The sequence below is a fragment of the Oncorhynchus tshawytscha genome, linkage group LG13, assembly GCF_018296145.1.
Source record: "Oncorhynchus tshawytscha isolate Ot180627B linkage group LG13, Otsh_v2.0, whole genome shotgun sequence".
Taxonomy (NCBI): domain Eukaryota; kingdom Metazoa; phylum Chordata; class Actinopteri; order Salmoniformes; family Salmonidae; genus Oncorhynchus; species Oncorhynchus tshawytscha.
Window position 1 is genome coordinate 47403700 of NC_056441.1, and position 24712 is coordinate 47428411.

Consider the following 24712-nt stretch of genomic DNA (forward strand, 5'->3'; position numbering starts at 1 on the left):
GCTCGAGCTGTTTTGCAAGGAGGAATGGGAAAAAATGTCAGTCTCTCGATGTGCCAAACTGATAGAGACATACCCCAAGCGACTTACAGCTGTAATCGCAGCAAAAGGTGGCGCTACAAAGTATTAACTTAAGGGGGCTGAATAATTTTGCACGCCCAATTTTTCAGTTTTTGATTTGTTAAAAAAGTTTGAAATATCCAATAAATGTCGTTCCACTTCATGATTGTGTCCCACTTGTTGTTGATTCTTCACAAAAAAATACAGTTTTATATCTTTATGTTTGAAGCCTGAAATGTGGCAAAAGGTCGCAAAGTTCAAGGGGGCCGAATACTTTCGCAAGGCACTGTAAATACACTGCTCAAAAAAATAAAGGGAACACTTAAACAACACAATGTAACTCCAAGTCAATCACACTTCTGTGAAATCAAACTGTCCACTTAGGAAGCAACACTGATTGACAATACATTTCACATGCTGTTGTGCAAATGGAATAGACAACAGGTGGAAATTAGCAAGACACCCCCAATAAAGGAGTGGTTCTGCAGGTGGTGACCACAGACCACTTCTCAGTTCCTATGCTTCCTGGCTGATGTTTTGGTCACTTTTGAATGCTGGCGGTGCTTTCACTCTAGTGGTAGCATGAGACGGAGTCTACAACCCACACAAGTGGCTCAGGTAGTGCAGCTCATCCAGGATGGCACATCAATGCGAGCTGTGGCAAGAAGGTTTGCTGTGTTTGTCAGCGTAGTGTCCAGAGCATGGAGGCGCTACCAGGAGACAGTACATCAGGAGACATGGAGGAGGCCGTAGGAGGGCAACAACCCAGTAGCAGGACCGCTACCTCCGCCTTTGTAAGGAGGAGCAGGAGGAGCACTGCCAGAGCCCTGCAAAATGACCTCCAGCAGGCCACAAATGTGCATGTGTCTGCTCAAACGGTCAGAAACAGACTCCATGAGGGTGGTATGAGGGCCCGACGTCCACAGGTGGGGGTTGTGCTTACAGCCCAACACCGTGCAGGACGTTTGGCATTTGCCAGAGAACACCCAGATTGGCAAATTCGCCACTGGCGCCCTGTGCTCTTCACAGATGAAAGCAGGTTCACACTGAGCACATGTGACAGACGTGACAGAGTCTGGAGACGCCATGGAGAACGTTCTGCTGCCTGCAACATCCTCCAGCATGACCGGTTTGGCGGTGGGTCAGTCATGGTGTGGGGTGGCATTTCTTTGGGGGGCCGCACAGCCCTCCATGTGCTCGCCAGAGGTAGCCTGACTGCCATTAGGTACCGAGATGAGATCCTCAGACACCTTGTGAGACCATATGCTGGTGCGGTTGGCCCTGGGTTCCTCCTAATGCAAGACAATGCTAGACCTCATGTGGCTGGAGTGTGTCAGCAGTTCCTGCAAGAGGAAGGCATTGATGCTATGGACTGGCCCGCCCATTCCCCAGACCTGAATCCAATTGAGCACATCTGGGACAGCATGTCTCGCTCCATCCACCAATGCCACGTTGCATCACAGACTGTCCAGGAGTTGGCGGATGCTTTAGTCCAGGTCTGGGAGGAGATCCCTCAGGAGACCATCCGCCACATCATCAGGAGCATGCCCAGGTGTTGTAGGGAGGTCATACAGGCACGTGGAGGCCACACACACTACTGAGCCTCATATTGACTTGTTTTAAGGACATTACATCAAAGTTGGATCAGCCTGTAGTGTGGTTTTCCACTTTAATTTTGAGTGTGACTCCAAATCCAGACCTCCATGGGTTGATAAATTTGATTTCCACTGATAATTTTTGTGTGCTTTTGTTGTCAGCACATTCAACTATGTACAGAAAAAAGTATTTAATAAGAATATTTCATTCATTCAGATCTAGGATGTGTTATTTTAGTGTTCCCTTTATTTTTTTGAGCAGTGTATATTTTTAGACCAGAGGAAAGAGTCTGTCCTACTGGCCATCCAACACCACTTCCAGCAGCATCTTCTCTCCCATCCAGGGAGGTGGTACGACCCTAAACGGCCAAAGCTGGACACACCCGTTGCCCCCTCACCTCTTGCCCGCCGCCTCCTCGGTGGCGCCCCCTTTGCCCTGTTTGTCGATGACGATCTTGTCGTTCATTCCAAATTTGCACTCCGGCATGCCGCTCAGGTAGCTCTTCATCACCACGCGGCCCGAGACGTGGGCGCTCAGCACCTGGCCTGATTGGAGAAGAGGGAGAGAGGGCGAGGTTACCACGGAGCAACACGGAAGGCAGGTAACTGGTTCAGGAGAGCTGTCAAGGAGTGTTTGAGGTAGTGATACACTTATGTAGAGTTATAGAATAATTTATTGTAGAAGAGAAGCTTTCTCAAACATTAAAACAGGCGGGTGGCGGCCTCTAGTGGCCACATCGGCACTACACCACACTGCTAAATATGCATACATAGTCATGCATACAGTTGCGGCCAAATATATTGTCACCCTTACACTTTCTGAAATAATTCCCCATTTCTTCGAAAATAAGTTGCAATTGGCCTCCCGAGTGGCGCAGCAGTCTAAAGCACGGCATCGCAGGGTTGGGCCGCCACTACAGCCTGGGGTTCGGTCATCAGTTGAACGGTGTTTCCCTCTGACACATTGGTGCAGCTGGCTTCCGTGTTAAGTGAGCGGGTGTTAAGGGCGGCCTGGCAGGTAATGTTTTCGGACGACGAAATTACTCGACCTTTGCCTCTCCCGAGACCGTTGGGGAGTTGCAGCGATGAGACAAGATCGTAATCGCGAAATTGGGGGGAAAAGGGTGTTAAAATTTAATTTACAAACAAAAGAATTAACAAGATCAGAAGTTGTAATTGGGAAAAAAAATGGTTTCCACGCCTTGTTATTGGATTGTAACATTGCAGAACCATTTTTATTTTTTGTAAACTCAAAAAAGATGCTACGCTGGATTGTTGTGGGTGTCACTGGACCAACAAAAGGATGGGGCCCTTCACAAAAGCTATAGTCCTTCTCTAGATTAAGAACTCTGGGGATTAATGTATCTAAGGAATGGATCCAGTATATCTCTCTGGACCTTTTGTCAACATCGCAACCCCGTTTGTTTTTACTGTCCCCTCTCTTTGAAATGGAAGGCCACTGGGCTGTTGGGGTCAGCACGTCAAATGGCACTTCGGTGCTCACACATTCTAGTGTCAAATCAAATCAAATTTTATTCAGTCACATGCGCCAAATACAAGAGATAAAAGTATCAAGTAGTCAGGAGTCTTATGGCTTAGAAGCCTCTTGGACCTAGACTTGTTCTCTCTGTTTGACGTGCGGTAGCAGAGAGAACAGTCTATGACTAGGGTGGCTGGAGTCTTTGACAATGTTTAGGGCCTTCCTCTGACACCGTCTGGTATAGAGGTCCTGAATGGCAGGAAGCTTGGCCCCAGTGATGTAGTGGGCCGTTCGCACTACCCTCTGTAGTGCAGAGCAGTTGCTATACCAGACAGTGATGCAACCAGACAGTGATGCAACCAGTCAGGATGCTCTCGATGGTTGGAGTCGTGCCTGGCCGTGCAGTCATGAGTGAACAGGGAGTACAGCAGGGGGCTGAGCATGCACCCCTGAGGGGCCCCTGTGTTGAGGATCAGTGTGGCGTATGTGTTGTTACATACCCTTACCACCTGGGGGCGGCCTGTCAGGAAGTCCAGGATCCAGTTGCAGAGGGAGGTGTTTAGTCCCAGGGTCCTTAGCTTATTGATGAGCTTTGAGGGCACTATGGTATTGAACGCTGAGCTATAGTCAATGAATAGCATTCTCACATAGGTTCCTTTTGTCCAGGTGGGAAAGGGCAGTGTGGAGTGCAATAGAGACTGCTCATCTGTGGATCTCTTGGGGCTGTAGGCAAAATGGAGTGGGTCTAGGGTTTCTGGGATGATAGTGTTGATGTGAGCTATGACCAGCCTTTCACAGCACTTCATGGCTACAGACGTAAGTGCTACGGGTCAGTAGTCATTTAGGCAGGTTACCTTAGTGTTCTTTGGCACAGGCACTATAGCGGTCTGCTTAACACATGTTGGTATTACAGACTCAGACAGGGAGAGGTTGAAAATGTCAGTGAAGACACTTGCCAGTTGGTCAGCGCATGCTCGCAGTACAGGTCCTGGTAATCCGTCTGGCACTGCGGCCTTGTGAATGTTGACTGTCTAAAGGTCATACTCACATTGGCTGCGGAGAGCGTGATCACACAGTCGTCCGGAACAGCTGGTGCTCTCATGCATGTTTCAGTGTAATTTGCCTCGAAGCGAGAATAGAAGTAGTTTAGCTCGTCTGGTAGGCTTGTGTCACTGGGCAGCTCTCGGCTGTGCTTCCCTTTCTGGTCTGTAATGGTTTGCAAGCCCTGCCATATTCGATGAGCGTCAGAGCCGGTGTGTGTAACTCCCTTGAAGTTTCTCCTACGTAAAATAAACAGCACGGGCAGCGAATCCCATAGATCCCAACTTGAGAATTACAATTTTTATGTCTCGACCCGATCTGGGGTGTGAGAAACTTTTCATATGTTTTGTGTACTGGCACACTTGTAGTTGCCGGGGGGAATATGCAGGAGGCTAGTCTTGTTTGCGCCTTGGCTGATGTCGGATCGGACAACACTGTCTTTAATGTTTTTAGCTCTACGGTAGGCAGCCGCAGGAGGCTGCTGAAATGTATTACCTAGGGCCGAGTCTGAGCGTAGAATATGCCGACTGCTTTTTAATGATGCCTAGTAGTTCTGGACTTTGTGGGGTGTTGGTAGTGACCAGTTGGATAGAAGGTCTGGCTCTATGGCTTGTGGGCTTTCTCAGTAGTTGTACTCTAGGAATATCCATGAGTTAAAGCACATTCAACAGAAGAAAGGGCGAACTCCAAGAAAGATTCAGAGCAAAGGGCTACAATCAGACATGGTTAAATCAAGCTGAAAGTAAACCTATGGATGTTCCTAGAGCACAACTTCCTACAGCACTTGACAAACATTGAAGGTCCCTTTGTTGGTCCAGTGACAACCCCCCAATTTGTACTTGTTGTTTCCACATGGAGGGAGCTTACTAGCTCACTAACTGTTGTCCAAACCAGCTGTTAGACTTCTTTGCCTATGTTTTTGATGATTACTGCTGTTATCCCTAGTTTGGTTTAGCCTTGTTGTTTATTTTTCAATACCCAACATATTTAACATATAGTAGTGCTTATATGTCCATTAAACCTACTGCAGTTGAAAAAAATCTTGTCCAGTTTTCCAATTGTTGTTTACTGGTTTCACTTCTGTATTTTATCACTAGGTGGAGACATTTACCACACCACACCCTGAGTGCTAACCTGCACGGTCTACCACACTGTCTCTCATTAGCACCACCAGCGGAAGATAATTAGGGAGAAACTGTCTTCCCCATGCCCTATATGAACTTATCAAAATGTCAAACTTTTAAAGTTGTCTAGTAAAACTAGGTATTTTTAATGGTGAGCCTTTTCCTGTCCATTGATGTCTACACATTTTTAGGTTGCACCTCTTCTCACGTTGGTTGAGCACATTCTTTCCATAATATACTGAACAAAAATATCAACGCAACATGCAACAATTTCAAAGATTTTACTGAGTTACAGTTCATATAAGGAAATCGGTCAATTGAAATAAAATCTATTTATTTCACATGACTGGGCAGGGGCGCAGTCATGGGTGGGCTTTATTAAATGGCTTGATTAAAGACAGAAATACTCCTCAGTTTCACCAGCTGTCTGGGTGGCTGGTCTCATACAATACCGCAGGAGAAGACGCTGGATGTGGAGGTCCTGGGGTGGCATGGTTAAACGGGGTCTGCGGTTATGAGGCCGTTTGGACATAATTCTAATTCTAAATAATTACTTTGGAGGCGGCTTATGGTAGAGGAATTAACATTAAATTCTCTGGCAACAGCTTTGGTGGACATTCCTGTAGTCAGCATACCAATTGCACGCTCCCTCCCAGACATCTGTTTTTTTTATGTAATTAGTGTTGTCCTCACATGAATGAGTCACCTCTATATGCATTTTAAACATGTCCAATAAAATGTATTAATTCAAGACCCGAGTCCAGTGTACGTTTGTCTTTGTTGATTTGTTTCAGTACAGCAGCGATACAAAGTCCTTGCTGCAAAACAAACTCGATACCGGTATTACCTTGTGGGGACATCAGCAGGTTGACGCTCTCCAGCACGTCCAGGAAGAGCTCGTTGCGACGGTACTTGATGCCCTCGCGACGCCAGCCGATCTGCCCGGTCACCTGACTGGTGATCTGAGACTGCTCCTCCTTGGACTGGTGGACAGAGATAGAAAAAGGGACAGAAAGGGGAGAGAAACAAGTGGTTGACATAGATAGGGGAGATAGAGGGAAAAGACAATGAGGAGAGAGGGAGAAAAGGATAGGGAGAAGGGCAGGAGGAAAAGGATAGAGAGGAGTAGAGAAAAAAAGGTTGACAGAGAGAGGATACAGGAAACGGACAAGGAGGAGGAAAGAGAAGAGGGATGGACATAAAGAGAAGAAAGTAAAAGGATAGTGAGGGGAAAAAAAGCGATAGGGGAGAGAGAGAGACGAACAAACAGTAGGAGTGAGAAAAAGAGAATGCCAGATTGTTATGCCTGAAACATTTTTCACCAGGATAATTTGTAATGATAACTCAATATGTAAAGTTGGACTTAGCAATATCTTGGTGACATATACATCAACACTAATATCCCAGAAACCCTAGACCCACTCCAATTTGCATACCGCCCCAACAGATCCATAGATGATGCAATCCCTATTGCACTCCACACTGCCCTTTCCCACCTGGACAAAAGAAACACCTCAAAGCTCATCAATAAGCTAAGGACCCTGGAACTAAACACCTCCCTCTGGATGCTGATCCTCAACACAGGGGCCCCTCAGGGGTGCGTGCTCAGTCCCCTCAAGTACTCCCTGTTCACTCATGACTCCAACACCATCATTAAGTTTGCCGATGACACAACAGTCGAGACAGCCTATAGGGAGGGCGTCAGAGACCTGACCGTGTGTTGCCAGGACAACAACCTCTCCCTCAACGTGATCAAGACAAAGGAGATGATTGTGGACTACAGAAAAAGGAGGACCGAGCACGCCCCCATTCTCATTGACGTGGCTGTAGTGGAGCAGGTTGAGAGCATCACTGCCTGGTATGGCAACTACTCGGCCTCCCACCGCAAGGCACTACAGAGGGTAGTACGAACGGCCCAGTACATCACCAGGGCTAAGCTTCCTGCCATCCAGAACCTCTATACCAGCCGGTATCAGAGGAAGGCCCTAAAAGTTGTCAAAGAATCCAGCCACCCTAGTCATAGACTGTTCTATCTGCTACCGCATGGCAGGCGGTACCGGTGTCTAGATCCAAGAGGCTTCTAAACAGCTTCTACCCCCAAGCCATAAGACACCTGAACATCTAATCTGGCTATAGTCTGCCCCCCCCCACCCATTTTACACTGCTGCTACTATTATTCCCCCTGTATATAGTTCCCCCTGTATATAGCCTCGCTATTGTTATTTTACTGCTGCTCTCTAATTATTTGTAACTTTTTATTAATTAAAAAAAAAATGTTTTTATTAAAACGGCATTGTTGGTTAAAACTTCTTCAGGCTAAGGTCATTTTTTCTCAATTTCCGCCTGACTAACGTGCCCAAAGTAAACTGCCTGTTACATATCCTGAAGCCAGGATATGCATATAATTGGTACCATTGGGAAAAAAACACTCTGAAGTTTGTAGAAATGTTAAAATAATGTAGGAGACTATAACACAATAGATATGGTAGGAGAAAATCCAAAAGAAAAACCAACCAGATTTGTTTTTTTGAGAGCCCATGCTCTTACAATGGAAAGTATAGGGAAATCATGAAATCTACCTCCCAGGATGCAATTCCCATGACTTCCACTGGGTGTCAGTAATCTTTGTTCAAGGCTTCAGGCTTGATTCTTCCAAAATGAGTAAGAATAATGAGTCAAATAACGGTTACATAAAACAAGAGTACAAGGACACCTGCTTGGAAATTCATGTGTGCGAGCGCCATGAAGACAATGCGCACCTGCTAAAATCAGATTCCTATTGAACATACTTCTTTCCGTATGAAATATTATAGTTTGATTACATTTTAGGGTATCTGAGGAGTTAATAGAAACGTATTTTAACTTGTTGAAACAAAGTTTAGGGGTAGATTTTTGGATTCTTATCTTGGCATGTTGAACGAGTGGATTACTCAAATCGATGGTGCCAACTAAACAGAATTTTTGGGATAAAATAAGGATTTTATCTACCAAAACGACACTACATGTTATAGCTGAGACGCTTTGGATGACAAATCAGAGGAAGATTTTGAAAAAGTAAGTGAATGGCATGCTTTCGCTGTAAAGCCTACTGAACATTGGACAATGCAGTTAGATTAACAAGAATTTAAGCTTTCAACTGATATTAGAAACTTATATGTACCAAATGTTAATATTCATAATTTTTATGATTATTTATTTGAATTGCGCGCCCTCCAGTTTCACCGGAAGTCGTCCCGCTGGCGGGACCCCTATCCCAGAGGGGTTTTAAGGGCTTGTAAGTAAGCATTTCACTGTAAGGTCTACACCTGTTGTATTCGGCGCATGTGACAAATAACATTTGATTTGTCACCAAGCACCAAGATTTGTCACAGTCACCAAGCTGTGCAAGATGTAAAACAGTTGAGTCTGCCTATAAACAACCAATCAAAAGGGAGAGTACTCACATGGTGCTGGAGAATGACATGACCAGGCGATAAAATATCAGCCACAGAGCACATCGAGAGAGAGAGAGAGAGAGAGAAGAAAAAGAGCAAGTGAGAGAGAGAAAAGGACATTACACAAGTCTACAACCAATTAAACAATATCATCAGCTCTGACTGGAGCTATCCCTCATGCCCAACATCAACAGCTGAAAAGGTATACTACTGTGATTACCACGCAGTTCAAACTGGATATGAGATATATCTTTAAAAAATCGTTGTAGTTCCCACCTGGCTCTTGATGCCTGTTTGAGTGATGAAGGTCTTCAGTGCGCCAGTCTCCGAGTTCTGGGGGTAGCCAAAGTCCAGGATCTCTACAACGGACAAGGGGACCGTGAGACCACACACTTCTGCTATGAGCTCACCAGATGGGCTCACAAAGAAACACCATCTTGTTTTATGTAACCGTTATTTGACCAGGTAAATTCAGAGACTGTATTGAACATGAGCGACAATCTGGGAAAGGGTTGCAGGGGAGGAGAGGGGTTGTTTCAAACAATTCAGCTGAGCCCAATTACTCGACTGGTTGATTGTTTGGTCGTTAGGCTGTTGGTCGACCAAGATTATTTTAGTCGAGCAGTAACAAACAAATACAGTACCAGTCAAAAGTTTGGACACACCTACTCATTCAAGGGTTTTTCTTTATTTTTACTATTTTCTACATTGTAGAATACTAGCGAAGACATCAAAACTATGAAATAACACATATGGAATCATGTAGTAACCAAAAAAGTGTGAAACAAATCAAAAAAATATTTTATATTTGAAATTCTTCAAAGTAGCCACCCTTTGCCTTGATGACAGTTTTGCTCTGATCCAGTGGAAACGTCATAAAACAGGCCTACCTGATTACTTCTTATCAGTGCTCGACTTGGACTGAAATAGGTTCCGGTTCTCATTTTGGATGCTGCTACTGTTTATATTTAGGTGCAGGAGCTCCACAATACTTTAGAGATAATATTCTATAAGAGGAACAGGAGCTCAATCAGTGGAACATTTCAGGTGCCGGTACTCAGGTCCGGTGAGCTAGTGCCCAAGTCAAGCACTGCTTCTTATCCCCTGAGCAAATAGCTTACATCTGTGTCTGTGAGCTGGAAACTCTGAAGACCCAGAATATTTTATAAAATGTTGCAAGTTCGCTAGTAAAGCCTGACCCAAGTTAATAGTTTATACAATGTTTCAAATTGGTTGCAGACAGGCCATGTGTAGCCAATGTGATTTATAGGATATTTATTTTTATCAGAATATTTCTACCTGCAGGCTGAAATGTTTTTATTTGTGGGCTTTATGTAGGCTATTTTTACATAGTTGGCAATAGAAGTTACTTTTTAGGTTTGTATCATTTTCATATAGATTTGGATAGAATTTTGATTAACACGACAATGATTTTGAAATATGAAGACATTATAAATGAAATTGAAACTGAAAATGTGCATATGAAAACTATAACTAGCACGCAGATCGGTAGAAATTGTCAAATAAATTGGCATTGTACATGAGAAAGGTTTTTGAGTAGGTGGCCATGTAGTCTATTTACTAGCAACTTCAAGCGAGTAACGGCAGAATCTGTGAAAGCCAGCAGGAGCAGGAGAAGAATAGTTGGGTCAGGTCTTTTTCTTCTGGTTATCTAGATATCTGGCGCCCTATTGAGGCATTTGTCTTATTTCATCAAATCATAAGCTTAAAGAATCAGACAAGCTCACTGCATATAGTTGATTTTCTTAAAACACATAGGGAGTGTCTATATATGGAAAAACACACGTTTACATTTTTTAAAGATCGATTGGTCGAAAGAACAGACTACTTTCGGTAGACCAAGATTGTTTTTTGTCAGGTACAGCCCTAGAACAGTTACCCTCTTTTAGTTTCATAAACACATAGTCGTCTCCCCAAACATCATCACATCATAGGTCAGAAGAAAGTGGTACTTGTATGTTTTCAAAACATGTTCTGTATATTTATCTTCACCTAAAGAAAACCAATGTGTCCTGGCTGGTTTAGGGGTAAAGCCCCAGCCTCTGACACACGTCTACTGTGTGGGCATAGGTTCTAATCTGGCCTACTGGCCTCCATCTTTCCCCACTATCATCCTATCTCACTATCTGAAAATAAAAAGCAATTATTTGAAAGAAAGGAAAGCAATCATATTAATTTCACCAATTTCTTGAGTGGATATTAGCAAGTCTGCATGCAATGTCTGCCAGCGCTATATTTTTTTTAGGTTTAGATTTTCTCACTTAAAAGTCACAAAAGTCTAAACCTAAAAAAACAACAGCACAGGAGAAAGGCTGACTGTGGCACAAGAGAACCACTTCAGGATGTGGCATGATGGTTGTGTGGAATTCCTGTAAAGTTTGTTAGGTGGTTGTAAACAGAGGGGGAAAATAACACGCTGCAATTGAGCACACACACACACACACACCAGGGGTGGGCAGTTATTTAAATATCAGAACGTATTTAGTATTCGATTACTTGTGAGAGTATTCAAAAGTTGCAATCTGGATGGTGTAGCTAACTTCTTTACATCAATTTAATGCAGTGAAGACAGACACTACCAGATGAGATGATAGATAACCAATCGCAGTAATACTTTTGTCTAACTTGCCAGTTTGGCTACTTTCTCATTTGTTCTTCCTCCGTATCACACACTGGCCCCTGCTCCACTTTCGACCCTCCCCCACCCTTCTGTTAAAACAACAAGCAGAGTGCACCGGCTCTTACCTGAGAGCACGAGCAAGCCCCAATTGAAGTAAAAATACATATATAATATTTAAAACATGTATTTCGACTATCCAGAAATCCCTAACAGACACACACCACACACACACACACAAAGTAGCAACAATAGACGACTGATGCATCACCTCTACTCTTTCAAGACGACTCTTTCCAGAGGAACAAAGAGACAGAGAAAAAAGAGAGCGATAGCCTAAAAGAGTGGCAAAAGAAAAGGCTTCCTTTACCGTCCAGCAGCTCGTAGATCAGCACAAAGTTGTTCTTGATGTTCTCCTCGCTGATCTTGCCGAAGTAGGCCGTCATGACGTCGCACATCTTAAGATGAGATAAAAATCAGATAGTTATTTAAGAAAATGTGATTGCTCCAGCCAATACATACAACACCAACAAATGTACCTTGTAGAGGAACTCAAACACCATGGCGGCGTTGACATTCTGCTTGGTGACCGCCGCCAGCCAGATGTTGGAGCGCTTGACGTGGAAGAAGCTGGTGCGGGCGATGTTGGTGACCGGCGAGCGCACCTGCTGCCGCGCATGGATCACGTTCACGCGGAACGCATCCACCGCGTTGCGCCTGGACACACAAAGACAGGAAAGAAAAGGAGGGGGTCGTTAGGGACATTCAAAAGACCTTGAGCAGGAAGAGGAACAGAGAATGTTAGAGACATTTATTAGGCAGGTAAAGATATGAGATGATTAAAAGTCAAAAAGGGGAAGAGTGAAAGAGGAAGAGGAGAAATAGATGACCACGAGATGCACCGAAGAAAGGAAACGGTAAGCTTACATCTGGAGAAAAAGAAAACAGGCTTTAATGGGGGGTTGTCAATGTAGCTTGCATGCCGGCAAGACACTTCAGTCAGGAGATAATCAGTTGCCAGGCAAGCACATCATCTTACCTATTCCTACAGTATCCAATGGACAAGATGGTGGACATGGAGAGAAATGGCACCAGCAAAAAGGGTGGACAGAAACACAAAAGACAAGGAGGAGGAGGAGCAGAAGAAGGAGGTGGAGAATGAAGATGGGGATAGAGACATCAGGGCAGAGGGTTAGAGAGACACACGAATGGCGGGCGCAAGCACAGGCACACCAGGATTTCCATTAGCTGGCAACTGCAGGCTTTTGGCTGATAAAAATAAATACAATTCTAGCCGGCATCCCAATTTCACGCTTCGGCACCATTCTCTCACTCCTTGTGCGCAAAATAAAAAATACGAAAAAAATATGCCTATAGCCTGGAATGTCCTCCGTGTGGACAAATGTTTTAATTGTAGTGGAGAAAGATGAGATGAATGTTGGTACGGCCAAATGCAGGCTACTGTGCATGTAGCCGTAGGGTGGTCACCAACCGGTCGCTATCCAAGGTAGGTGCACCCGATTTAGCTGCCCCGTGCGCGGCAGGCCCAGAGAGCAAATCACTATAGAAATAATGTGGTGTGACTTGAGTTTCACCAAGTCACCAGACGGTCCCTTTCCAGTCAGTATCAGCGGAGGGACGTTGAGAGGCAAACCCTCAGTCTGCTGCTCTCTCCCTCCACTGAGACTGACCATCAGATGCAGGCTCCATCAACCCAGTAAAATAAAAAAAAGTGAATTTATTAAAATGTATGCTCACTCAGCTGTGCCTCACAAGTAATACAACAACTGATCTATTACCCGGTGTGATCATATAGCCACGCAATGGCAGGGCAATTCAAGCAAAGCCAATATAAGTGTTTTGGGCCTATATCCTACTGAACACACCTAGGGCTGGGCGATTTTTTTGAATTAATTTGATTAATTCAAATGAATGTTTTTGCGCACTATTCCAAATGCCTGTATTGCAAGAATCAAGGTTTTGTTATTTTTTCATTTTTATGAACATTTATGTCTGCTTGTTCTCGTGTTGTATTTTTGGTCCCGTCCCTTTCGCTCCTCTGTGCTGTGTAAACCAGGTACGGCAGGTAGCCTAGCGGTTAAGAGCGTTGGGCCAGAAGCCAAAAGGTCACTTGTTCAAATCCCTGAGCTGGCAAGAGGGGAAAACATGTTGTTCTGCCATTGAGCAAGGTAGTTAACCCCTAACAACAACTTATCCCTGGGTGCTGATGATGTGGGTTTCAATTAAGGCAGCCCTTTGCACCACTCTGATTCAGAGGGGTTGGGTTAAATGCGGAAGACACATTTTAGTTAAATGCATTCAGTTGTGCAACTGGCTAGGTATCCCCCTTTACCTTCCCATTTACACCAGAGATCTGTATATAATGAAGAGATGCCATTGGGCAAGGCAGTTAACCTTTTGCGTATAGGGGGCAGTTATTTTCATTTTGGGCTAAAAAACATACCCATTTGAAACGGCCTATAGATAGATAGAAAACACTCTAAAGTTTCCAAAACTGTAAAAATATTGTCTGTGAGTATAACAGAACTGATATTGCAGGCGAAAACCTGAGGAAAATCCAATCAGGAAGTGCTCTTATTTTGAAACCTCTCTGTTCCTATGCATGCCTATCCTACATTTAAAGGGATATCAACCAGATTCCTTTTTATATGGCTTCCCTAAGGTGTCAACAGTCTTTAAGACATAGTTTCAGGCTTTTATTTTGAAAAAATGAGCGTGAAAGATCACATTGCGTAAGTGGATAGGTGGGGGCTCTCAGAGTGAGTTTTGCGCTACAGAGTAAAGCGCCCATTGTTTCTGAAAAACCTACACACCCGTTTGATATATTATCAAATATATATTTTAAAAAGAACCTGAGGATTGATTATAAAAAACGTTTGACATGTTTCTGTGGACATTATGGATATTATTTGGAATATACGTCTGCGTTGTCGTGACCGCTCTTTCCTGTGGATTTCTGAACATAACGCGACAAACAAACAAGTATTTTGGGTATAAAAATAATCTTTATGGAACAAAATTAACATTTGTTGTGTAACTGGGAGTCTCGTGAGTGAAAATATCTGAAGATCATCAAAGGTAAACAATTAATTTGATTGCTTTTCTGATTTCCGTGACCTAGCTACTTAATGCTTAGTGTACATAATGTTATGTTATGCTATCGATAAACTTACACAAACACTTGGATTGCTTTCGCTGTAAAGCATAATTTAAAAATCTGAAACGACAGGTGGATTAACAAAAGGCTAAGCTGTGTTTTGCAATATTGCACTTGTGATTTCATGAATATGAATATTTTTTAGTAATATTATTTGACTGTTGCGGTATGCTATTCAGCGGTTGCTGATGAAAATGATCCCGCGAACGGGGTGGGTAGCGTCAAGGAGTTAACCACTAACAACAACTTCTCCCCGGGAGCCGATGACGTGGATTTAGATTAAGGCAGCCAACCGCATCTCTCTGATTCAGAGGGGTTGGGTTAAATGCGGAAGACACATTTCGGTTGAATGCATTCAGTTGTACAACTGACTAGGTATCCAGAGATCTGTATATAATGAAATGTCTCCGCCCTAACAATAGGAGTCGCTGTCCCAAAGGCGAGAAGGCAGGCAACAACCTTAGGTCCCCAAAAAAACATCTGCCTTATTTAGGACAGATATTAACGAGAGTGAAACCTCTTGCTTCGCCTCTTCCTCTATGGTTTACACACACACCAAGCCCCTCCCCCTGCCTCTCATGCCAACAAAGTTGAGAGATCAACGGTATTATTAGAGGTTTGGTCCAACAGAATCGGTCATACGGACACCAAAACACATTGAGATATTATTTTACTGTAATAGAGGATAAGTTATTTTCTAATTATACCTTTTTATGTCTCAACTACTCAAATTGCGCGCAGAGGAGACACTACTGAAATGAGAGTATCAATGAACATCGATTGTGGAAAATTTCCGCTTTTTTAGCTGGTCTTTTAGCCAAAGACGGTTATACTAGCTGTCTAGTCTATGTTTTATAAATGTGCAATAAGCATAAAACACAATAACACAAAGCCACTTTAAACAATGCTACCTAATATAATGTTTACATACCCTACATTATTCATCTCATATGTATACGTATATACTGTACTCTATATCATCTACTGCATCTTTATGTAATACATGTATCACTAGCCACTTTAACTATGCCACTCTGTTTACATACTCATCTCATATGTATATACTGTACTCGATACCATCTACTGCATCTTGCCTATGCCGCTCTGTACCATCACTCATTCATATATCTTTATGTACATATTCTTTATCCCCTTACACTTGTGTGTATAATGTGACGGCCCTGAATTATTCTGAACCGTCTCAGTGCAGCTCCTTCCAATAGGGCGCTTTCCCTTTAATTCCCAATTAAATAGCCAGCATCAGCTGCGCAAAAGTGGGGTTGTGATGGAGACGTGAATGAGGACGTGTTCAACCCTCAGTTCCATAGCTTCTCTATTCCGTTTGTTTTGTTGCCGTTAAACGTGTGTTTTGTAGCCTAATAGAGTTTACCCAGGATCGGATCCACTCTTTGCGTCCGTGGACTACACCTCTCCGTTCTTCGTGGCCTTTCTCCGCTGGAGATCTATTGGCGGATTGGATTGTCTGACTGACCGACTGACTACCACCTTTTTGTATACGGTATTTCATTTGTTTTGATGTGATGTATACTGTGATTTATGTAGTTAGTTGTAGTTGAGGACTTAGTAAGAGTTGATACGCTTTAAAGTTCTGTGGTAAAATAATTGTTATAGTGATTGTAGGTCTACGCTACACGGAATGAACGGACAAACATTGCGTGACAAAAGTCACTTGAGTTCACTGAACTCCTTTACCGGGCTGGACTCTTTTTAGGCCCGAGGTACAGGACATTTCTGGAGGAACCAGAACTCATTGAGTGATTTTATATTATTTATATATATATATATATATATATATATATATATATATATGTGTGTGTGTGTGTGTGTGTGTGTGTGTGTGTGTGTGTAATCATTGTTGTTGCTAATACAACCCACGCAAAAGAATATAGTTGTTTTTGAAGTTCTTTCCAATGTTTTAAGGGTTTATGAAAAGTTTATTTCCATCCTGACTTTTACATAAGTCCTTTGTATTGGTGTAGACTTGACGGACCAGATGGGACTCATTCCCACCCAAACTAAAAGGAGAAACCAATGTTTTCTCTGGTAGGCACAACCTACCTGGCACCCCTATAAATAATAACCTCAAGTCAAAACCGTTACAATAAGACAGTAGTTTTGGAATTGTTAGTTAGATTACTTGTTGGTTATTACTGCATTGTCGGAACTAGAAGCACAAGCATTTCGCTACACTCGCATTAACATCTGCTAACCATGTGTATGTGACAAATAAAATTGGATTTGATTTGATTTAATATAAGAAATTGGCAAATCGTTCTCATTCTGAGAAATAAGCTAGGCCACTTGATTTCAACATCTGAAGGAAGTGGACAAGCTAACATGCTTTCAAAACTGTTGGAGACAGACAGTAGGGTATGTTAATAACAATTCAGCTGTTCAACTTTGTTACCATGCAAGCTGCGCCGCAGTACACTGCAACTTTTAAAGGAACCACTGTATGCAACATTAACCGATTAAAAACAGTTATGTAGCAATGAGGTTTTTGCAGTAGGCTATAGACCCAATACATTATCTCTGCATGTTGGCTACGCTTGAATTGCCCTGCCAATGTTGTTCTTCTCAGACCATGTTGAAATTATATTGAAAAGATATAGGTATATGATCAAACTTGTAATAGATCATTTGTTGTTTAACTTGTGAGACCCGGCTAAGTGAGCATAATCATTTGCATTTTTTTTTTACTGGACTGATGGCCTGCATCTGATGCTCTGTCTGAGGGGAAGGAAGGAGCAGCGGTGAGGCTGCCTCTCACCCGACTCACCGTCCCTCCCTCCGCTGAGAAAAGGGGACACCCTTCCAGCTGATGGTGAAACTCAAGTCACACTGCATTATTTCTGCCTCATGCACCAATTCATGTTGTTACTCCTATGAGCAGAGAATGTGAAATATTACTTGACATAAAAAAAGACAAGCTGTTAATAATAACAACGCAAGCTTATTGGAAACCTTTGCTTTACTCAATAATTGCAGCTGCAGTGCAGATTGTAGCGTGAATGGAAGTAGGGAGAACGCACATTTTATGGCTTATAAAAGTGTTGAACAAAGTCTTGACAGTGATGAATACCAACGTAAACAAGAACAGCAGCTCTTTGCTGTATTCGTTGAGTCTCTCTAGTCATGGTTTTAAACATTCAGCAATACCAAGCGTCGGCTGGAGTGGTGCAAAGCTAGCCGCCATTGGACTCTGAAGCAATGCAAACACGTTCTCTGGAGTGAAGAATCGCGCTTCACCACCTGCCAGTCCGACAGACGAATGGGTTTGGGGGATGCCAGGGAAACAGTACCTGCCCGAATGCATAGTGCCAACTGTAAAGTTTGGTGGAGGATAAATAATGTTCTGGGGCCGTTTTTCATGGTTCAGTCTAGGCCCCTTAGTTCCAGTGAAGGGAAATCTTAATGCTACAGCATACAATGACATTCTGTAGGATTCCGTGCTTCCAACTTTGTGGAAACAGTTTGGGAAAGGCCCTTTCCTGTTTCAGCATGACAATGCCCCCGTTCACAAAGTGAGGTCCATTAAGAAATGGTTTGTCGAGATTGGTGTGAAAGAACTTCACTGGCTTGCTCAGAGCCCTAACCTCAACTCCATCGAACACCTTTGGGAGGAATTGGAACGCCGACTGCGAGCCAGGCCTAATCGCCCAACATCAGTGCCCAACCTCACTAAAACTCTTGTGGCTGAATGAAAGCAAGTCCCTGCAGCAATGTTCCTATATCTAGTGGAAAGCCTTCTCAGAAGAGTGGAGGCTGTTATAGCAGCAAAGGAGGGACCAACTTCATATTAATGAACATGAGTTTTGAATGAGATGTATGACAAGCAGGTGTCCACATACTCTTGATTATGTGGTGTATTTTCCTTTATTATTCCCATAACCATACCACCCCTCCCCTATTGGAGTAAACTAATGGACAACACCACTTAGGCTTCTACTTCCAGCTTATACGTATCAAATGATCGATTGACTATGACTTTTCGGATCACCCAGTAGTGCTATTTGCAGAGTTAACTCAGGGTAAATGTGGCCATTCAGCCATTCTTGAACCTGCGACCAAAACAAATGATCTAATGATTCTGAATCCAGTGTTCGTTAACCATGTGCCTTGAAAATCTCTTCCCAACTATTTTGCAATCTGTATGGCACATCTGTCAAACTGGTATACTTTTTTATTTATCACAATTATCTTTAGCCATTTTTGGTCTTTAATGCAGGGCTGACAGACAAGTTCCTTACTTTTTCCCCCTTCCACTTGCCTCTTCCATTTTTGCGGTAATACTGCAATTAGTTGGTTGTAATTTTGAGTAGAGCAGACATTTCCATATATTTTTGTTAGCTGCATGTGTGACATAACTCCATCAGTCCTATTTATGATATAATTTACAAAAATTATACCTTTTTTTCTCTCCTCCAAAAGTATATATATATATATTTAATCAATTAGTACATTTTAACTGAGATTAAAACCAACTTTCTATAGCTTGTTTTAAAAATAATTATATTTTTGAGATGATTTCATTTTCAAATAACCGAAAGTGAGCAGTTGTAATCTGAATAAAGGGAAAAAAGCCATTCTTGAACACGGGGTGAGCCTTTCTTACTAAACTACTAGAAAACCAGTTTGGATTTAAGTATAACTTTTGTATGACTGAAACCTTTACTGAGAGGTCTAATGCTTTAATATTTAATCATTTCTGTCCTCTGAATTCATATTCATTATATAAATAGGCCCATTTAATTTTGTCTGGCTTGCCATTCCAAATAAAATTGTATATTTTTTGCTCATAAAATGTAAGAAAAAAGTCGTTAGGCAGGGCCATACACAAATAAGTAAACTGGGATATGACTAGAGTTAATAAAGGAGATTTTTCCACAAATAGGCAGGTCTTTTCCTGTCAATGGTAGCAAGATCTTGTCTATTTTTGCTAACTTTCTATTCAAATGTATTGTAGTGAGAATTTCTTTCCTTCGGGATATGAAGACCGATTACTTCACCGTCAGACCATTTTATTAGTAAACTACACATTGGTATATAGGTAAAAATAAAACAATAGGTCCCCCTCTTTGTGAGGCATTGGAAAACCTCCCTGGTCTTTGTGGTTGAAAATCACTGCTAGACTGAGGGACCTTACATATAATTGTATGTGTGGGTTACAGAGATTAGGTAGTCATTCAAAAATTATGTTAAACAGTATTATTGAATCCATGCAACTTATTATTTGACTTGTTAAGCACATTTTTACTCCTGAACATATTTAGGCTTGCCATAACAATACTTATTGAATACTCATTGACAAGACATTTCAGCTTTTCATTTTTTTTAATTTGTACAAATTTCAAAAAACATAATTTCACTTTGACATTATGGGTTATTGTGTGTAGTAACACACTGTATGCATTAATGAATCAATTATACAAATCATACAATCAATTTGAATTTGTTTTGACCAATCTAACTACAAAATAACAATGGTGATAGGATAAATCTATTGATGAACTGGGTAAATCAAGATGCTGTCTAGGCCTATTCTCAATACAGGTAAATGCTTATTGTTCAATAGGAGTGTGTGCATGCATTGAGTTATTGAGGTTGTTTTAGATGATTCCATGGGGCTACAGATGAGAAATAATCACTGCCATTCAGGACTTATTTTATTGGCAACTGCTAGGAGAACATATTATTTTATCAAAAACATTTGCATAGAAGAAGCAATCTCTTTTATAAAAGTGTGCACTGTCTCTAAGAAAGCAAAGACGTCATTCGCAAGGCAGAATGTGGTTATGGAATCTCGTAGAAATCAGACGGAGGCGAGGGAGACAATGAAATTAATGAGTTTTTGGTGGCAAGGGAGACTAAGTTAATTAAGAATGTTTTTGATGGATGACAAATAGCTTTGAAATCGGTCTTTTTTGGGGTACTAGGGTAGTGAATTCAGATGTAAGCTAACAAGGAAAGTACGCCCACAATTAAAGCAGGAAGATACTGTTATAATCTGTATGGACATTGTTTTGTGAACAGTAATTAACAGTTTCAACATTTCTACATGTTTTGCATTATTCAAGTGTTTGAGAAGCATTACTGGGGAGCTAACAATGCAGCCCAGACAGCCTTGCAATGAATGACTAAGTGGAGCATGCACTTTCCTCTTCACGCTATAAAGCGGATGTGCTGATCGACAGACTTGATCCTCTCAATCACGTGAGACATTTGACAGAAGTACAGAACGTAACAAAAATGTTAGTACCGAACCGTTTCATTTTTTTATCGAAAAATGACTGAGGTTTCGGTATACCATGCAACACTACTCTGTGGACTCACCCTATGTCATCACGGTAGACGCGGGAGATCAGCACCTCCCCCTTGTGGTTGTAGATGAACAATCCTCCAATCATGATGGCAGCCTCTCAGTCATAACAGGCCATGAGGAGTGACTGCATGGGGGAGAGATAAGAGTAGGGAAGTGATCAGCAGGCAGTACAACAATAAAAAAATCAGAGGGGGAAAAGGGCTTCTTGAAGAAACGTCTTCTTGGGTCAGGAGGAATTCAGAAAGAAATCATATATCTGCCTGAAGAGGCAGAGAGAGAGACTATTACATCCATCTCTAGATACTACTAGGCAGGAAAGGAGTAGTTTAACAAAACTACATGATCCATAACAAGAAAAGCCCTGGATTAACTAATCCTCTCCTTCCCCTTCCTCAGGAAGACCAATAAAATAGGCCTAGACCAGATTACTGCTCCTATAGCTAACACACAGAAAACAGGATGGGAATCAAGGTGTTCATTAGGCCCCAAAATAAAGAAAGCTGACTGAAACAAGGTTGGTCCTACCAAAACCCCCAATAACAAATACGCGCCCTAATGAACACGACCCTAGAGGAGCGATGTCATCTAGGCTAATTTGTTAATGAATTAAAAACATGTCTACCCTTTCATTCGACCTTCAGGTGCCATAGGAAGCATATTTCCAAGTCATGTCATGATTGAACTGAATTCGGCTCAGATTGAAGGACCCCCCCCACCCCCCCACCCACTTTACCTCTCTACCTCTCAGTCTATTCAGAAGGACACATCCAAAAGCTTACAGAGAACTCATTTGACCCTTATATCTATTCAAACATCATGAAGCCAGACTGATAGAGTTGACATATGCAAGTCAGCGTAATAGCCTAGTGTGTGTGAATGTGTGTGTTCCACAAGATCTGACCTTATGTCTCTCTCACTCCAAGGTCAGTGTGACCGGGTCTGTCTGCCGATTAAGTACCGCTACGTGTGGTCGTAGGCTATGACAAAGTTCTAGCAGTGTCAGATCCCGGTGACTAACCAATAGGAACATGGCCGGCACAGAGTATGCACACAATAATATGTTTATTGTGAATAGTCAGATGAATATAATAGCTTGATTTAAACGCTTAGCCTACATGCTGTGCAAGAAGAACGATGTCCCTAATAATGTTGTTTACACGACACACCTGAAATCAGGCTACCTGATGGGATTATAAATCAAAATAAAACATGAATTGGGGAAGAAGACAAGAAGAAGTCTTGGCCTGGCAGATAAAACCTGAGGAGAATTTGAGAACCATCAACTCTATTGAAACACAGAATGGTCAAGTGTCTCACAACCCGGAAGAGATGAATGATTCATTTAAACAATACTATTCTAAGTTATACACTTCTGATGGAACGGAACCAGTAATGATAGACACCTCTGTCAACTATTGAACTACCGCCCCTCACACAGGAAGACCAAAACGAACTAGAACGCCCCTTTACAAAAACAGAAATTCGAAAAGGCAATTTCCTCTCTACAATCCAGCTAATTACCAGGAGACAATGGCTTTCCCCCAGGGTTTTATAAGGAGTTTAAGGATTTGCTTATTCCTCTCTTGATGGATGTTCTAAATGTATCTGCTGAGACGCAGAGTCTAACGGACTCCTTTTCCACGGCTATAATAACAGTTATACATTTTTAAAAATTAAGATCCTCCACAATGTTCTTCCTATAGGCCGATCTTGCTCCTCAATGCCAACTATAAATTGATTTCTACGGTGATGGCTAATAGATTAGGACGATATTTGCCAAATCTGATTAACACCGATCAAACAGGCTTTATACAGAAAATATCCTCCACCAATAATTTGCACATCTTATTCAACGCATATCACATGGCCAGTGTGAGGAGCGATCCTAGTATAGCAGTATCTCTAGACGCTGAAAAGGCCTTTGATAGGCTGGAGTGGCCATACCTATTCAAGGTACTGGCAAAATTTAACCTTGGTACTTCGTTTGTCAACTGGGTTAAAACTTTATACAATAAACCGGAAGATCACAACTAATGGCATGATGTCAGCCACATTCCCACTCTTTAGAGATAGTAGACAGGGCTGTTCACTTTCCCCACTCCTTTTTGTGCTAGCCACAGAACCTCTGGCAGAGGCCATAAGAACGGATCCTGGCATAAAGGGCGTTCTGGTGGGCCAGATAACGCATAAGATCTCATTGTTCGCAGACAACATTATTTTGTTCCTCTCTCACCCGACCGGATCTCTCTCAAAACTACAGACGCTTTTGGGTACATACAGCTCAGGTTACAAAGTCAACATGGACAAAAGTCTAATACTTCCACTGACTCGCTTTGACTATAGCATCTGTGAACGAACCCGAACGGGTCCGTTCAGATGGTCACCACAGGGGTTCAAATATCTAGGAATCACAGTTGATAATGACTTAAAAATTTGTACAAGCTTAACTACTCTGCCTTGGTTCAGAAGGCGGTGGATGACATGAATAGATGGATAGATCTGCCTCTCACATTATTTGGGAGAATTATCTGTATTAAGATGAACGTTCTGCCTAAAATGATGTACCTATTTTAATCTTTACGAATAACCCGACCCGAGAGTTTCTTTAAGGGTGGCAGGGTAGCCTAGTGGTTAGAGCCTTGGACTAGTAACTGGAAGGTTGCAAGTTCAAACCCCTGAGCTGACAAGGTACAAATCTGTTGTTCTGCCCCTGAACAGGCAATTAACCCACTGTTCCTAGGCTGTTATTGAAAATAAGAATTTGTTCTTAACCGACTTGCCTAGTTAAATAAAGGTTAAAAAAATAACAATAAGACAATTTGTACGGAACTGTAAAACCCTCAAGGGTGAGCCTGGACAAATTAACGTGGGATTATAGTCTAGGTCTCTGCCTACCAAATTTCAAGATGTATTACTGGGCAGCGCAAACTATATTAATTTCATTCCTATTTGAAACTGAACCAGCCCCTTCTTGGACTCAGATGGAAATGTTTGCTCTTCATGAAGAGGTTGGGAGTAATAGTATCTACAAGTGGAACCACAAGACTACATCAACAAAAACCAGCAATACCTGTACCATCAATTTAGTAAGATCTTGGTATGAAATTCGTTAGTTATTTGGTCTGAAAGAAGACGTGTCACCCAAAACACCCCTGTGGCAAAACAGACTCCTGCCAATGATCTTGGATAGCAAGAAAATTTGAGAAGGAAGAAGGGAATGAGAAGGGAATAATGCATTTAGAACATTGTTATATAGATGGGATACTTATTTCATTTGAGCAACTAAAAGAAAAATACCAGTTATCCAATTATCATTTATTTTGTTATTTACAGTTAAACCTTTCTCAGAAGCACTTTTGGAGATATGACTTTACCAAACCTATCAAGCATTGAACAACTACTCCATGATAACAATGACACATATAGATTTATATCCAGAGTGTACTCATTGCTAATGCAACAATGCCCAAAACAAGATGTACACAAGTCGAGAGAGTGATGGGAATACTACAATTGATGAGGGTCTATGGTCGGACGTATGCCAAGATAGTGTGTCAGCGACCATCAACTCTAGATTAGAGGTCGACCATGGCCGGGCCGATTAATTAGGGCCGATTTTCACGTTTTCATAACAATCGGTAATCTGCATTTTTGGATGCCGATTATGGCTGATTACATTGCAATCCATGAGGAGACTGCGTGGCAGGCTGACCACCTGTTACATGAGTGCAGCAAGGAGCCAAGGTAAATTGCTAGCTAGCATTAAACTTGTTTTATAAAAAACAACCAATCTTAACATAATCCCTACACATGGTTGATGAT

General features: G+C 42.2%; 1 protein-coding gene across 3 annotated transcripts in view; it reads right to left on the reverse strand.

Annotated features, from left to right (window-relative positions):
• The window catches only part of LOC112265041 (AP-2 complex subunit mu-B), a 39703-nt gene that overhangs the window by 12233 nt on the left and 2758 nt on the right, over positions 1 to 24712 (reverse strand). For all 3 annotated transcript variants that reach the window (XR_006078640.1, XM_024442039.2, XM_024442038.2), the window contains exons 2-8: positions 20902 to 21014; positions 11909 to 12086; positions 11740 to 11827; positions 9008 to 9090; positions 8741 to 8746; positions 6145 to 6280; positions 2051 to 2198 (exon numbers count right to left, since the gene is read on the reverse strand). Coding sequence is in view for 2 of the 3 variants with exons in the window: in XM_024442039.2 (XP_024297807.1) it covers positions 2051 to 2198; positions 6145 to 6280; positions 8741 to 8746; positions 9008 to 9090; positions 11740 to 11827; positions 11909 to 12086; positions 20902 to 20975 (713 nt within the window). In the remaining variant the exon portion in view is untranslated. The remainder of the gene's footprint in view (positions 1 to 2050; positions 2199 to 6144; positions 6281 to 8740; positions 8747 to 9007; positions 9091 to 11739; positions 11828 to 11908; positions 12087 to 20901; positions 21015 to 24712) is intronic.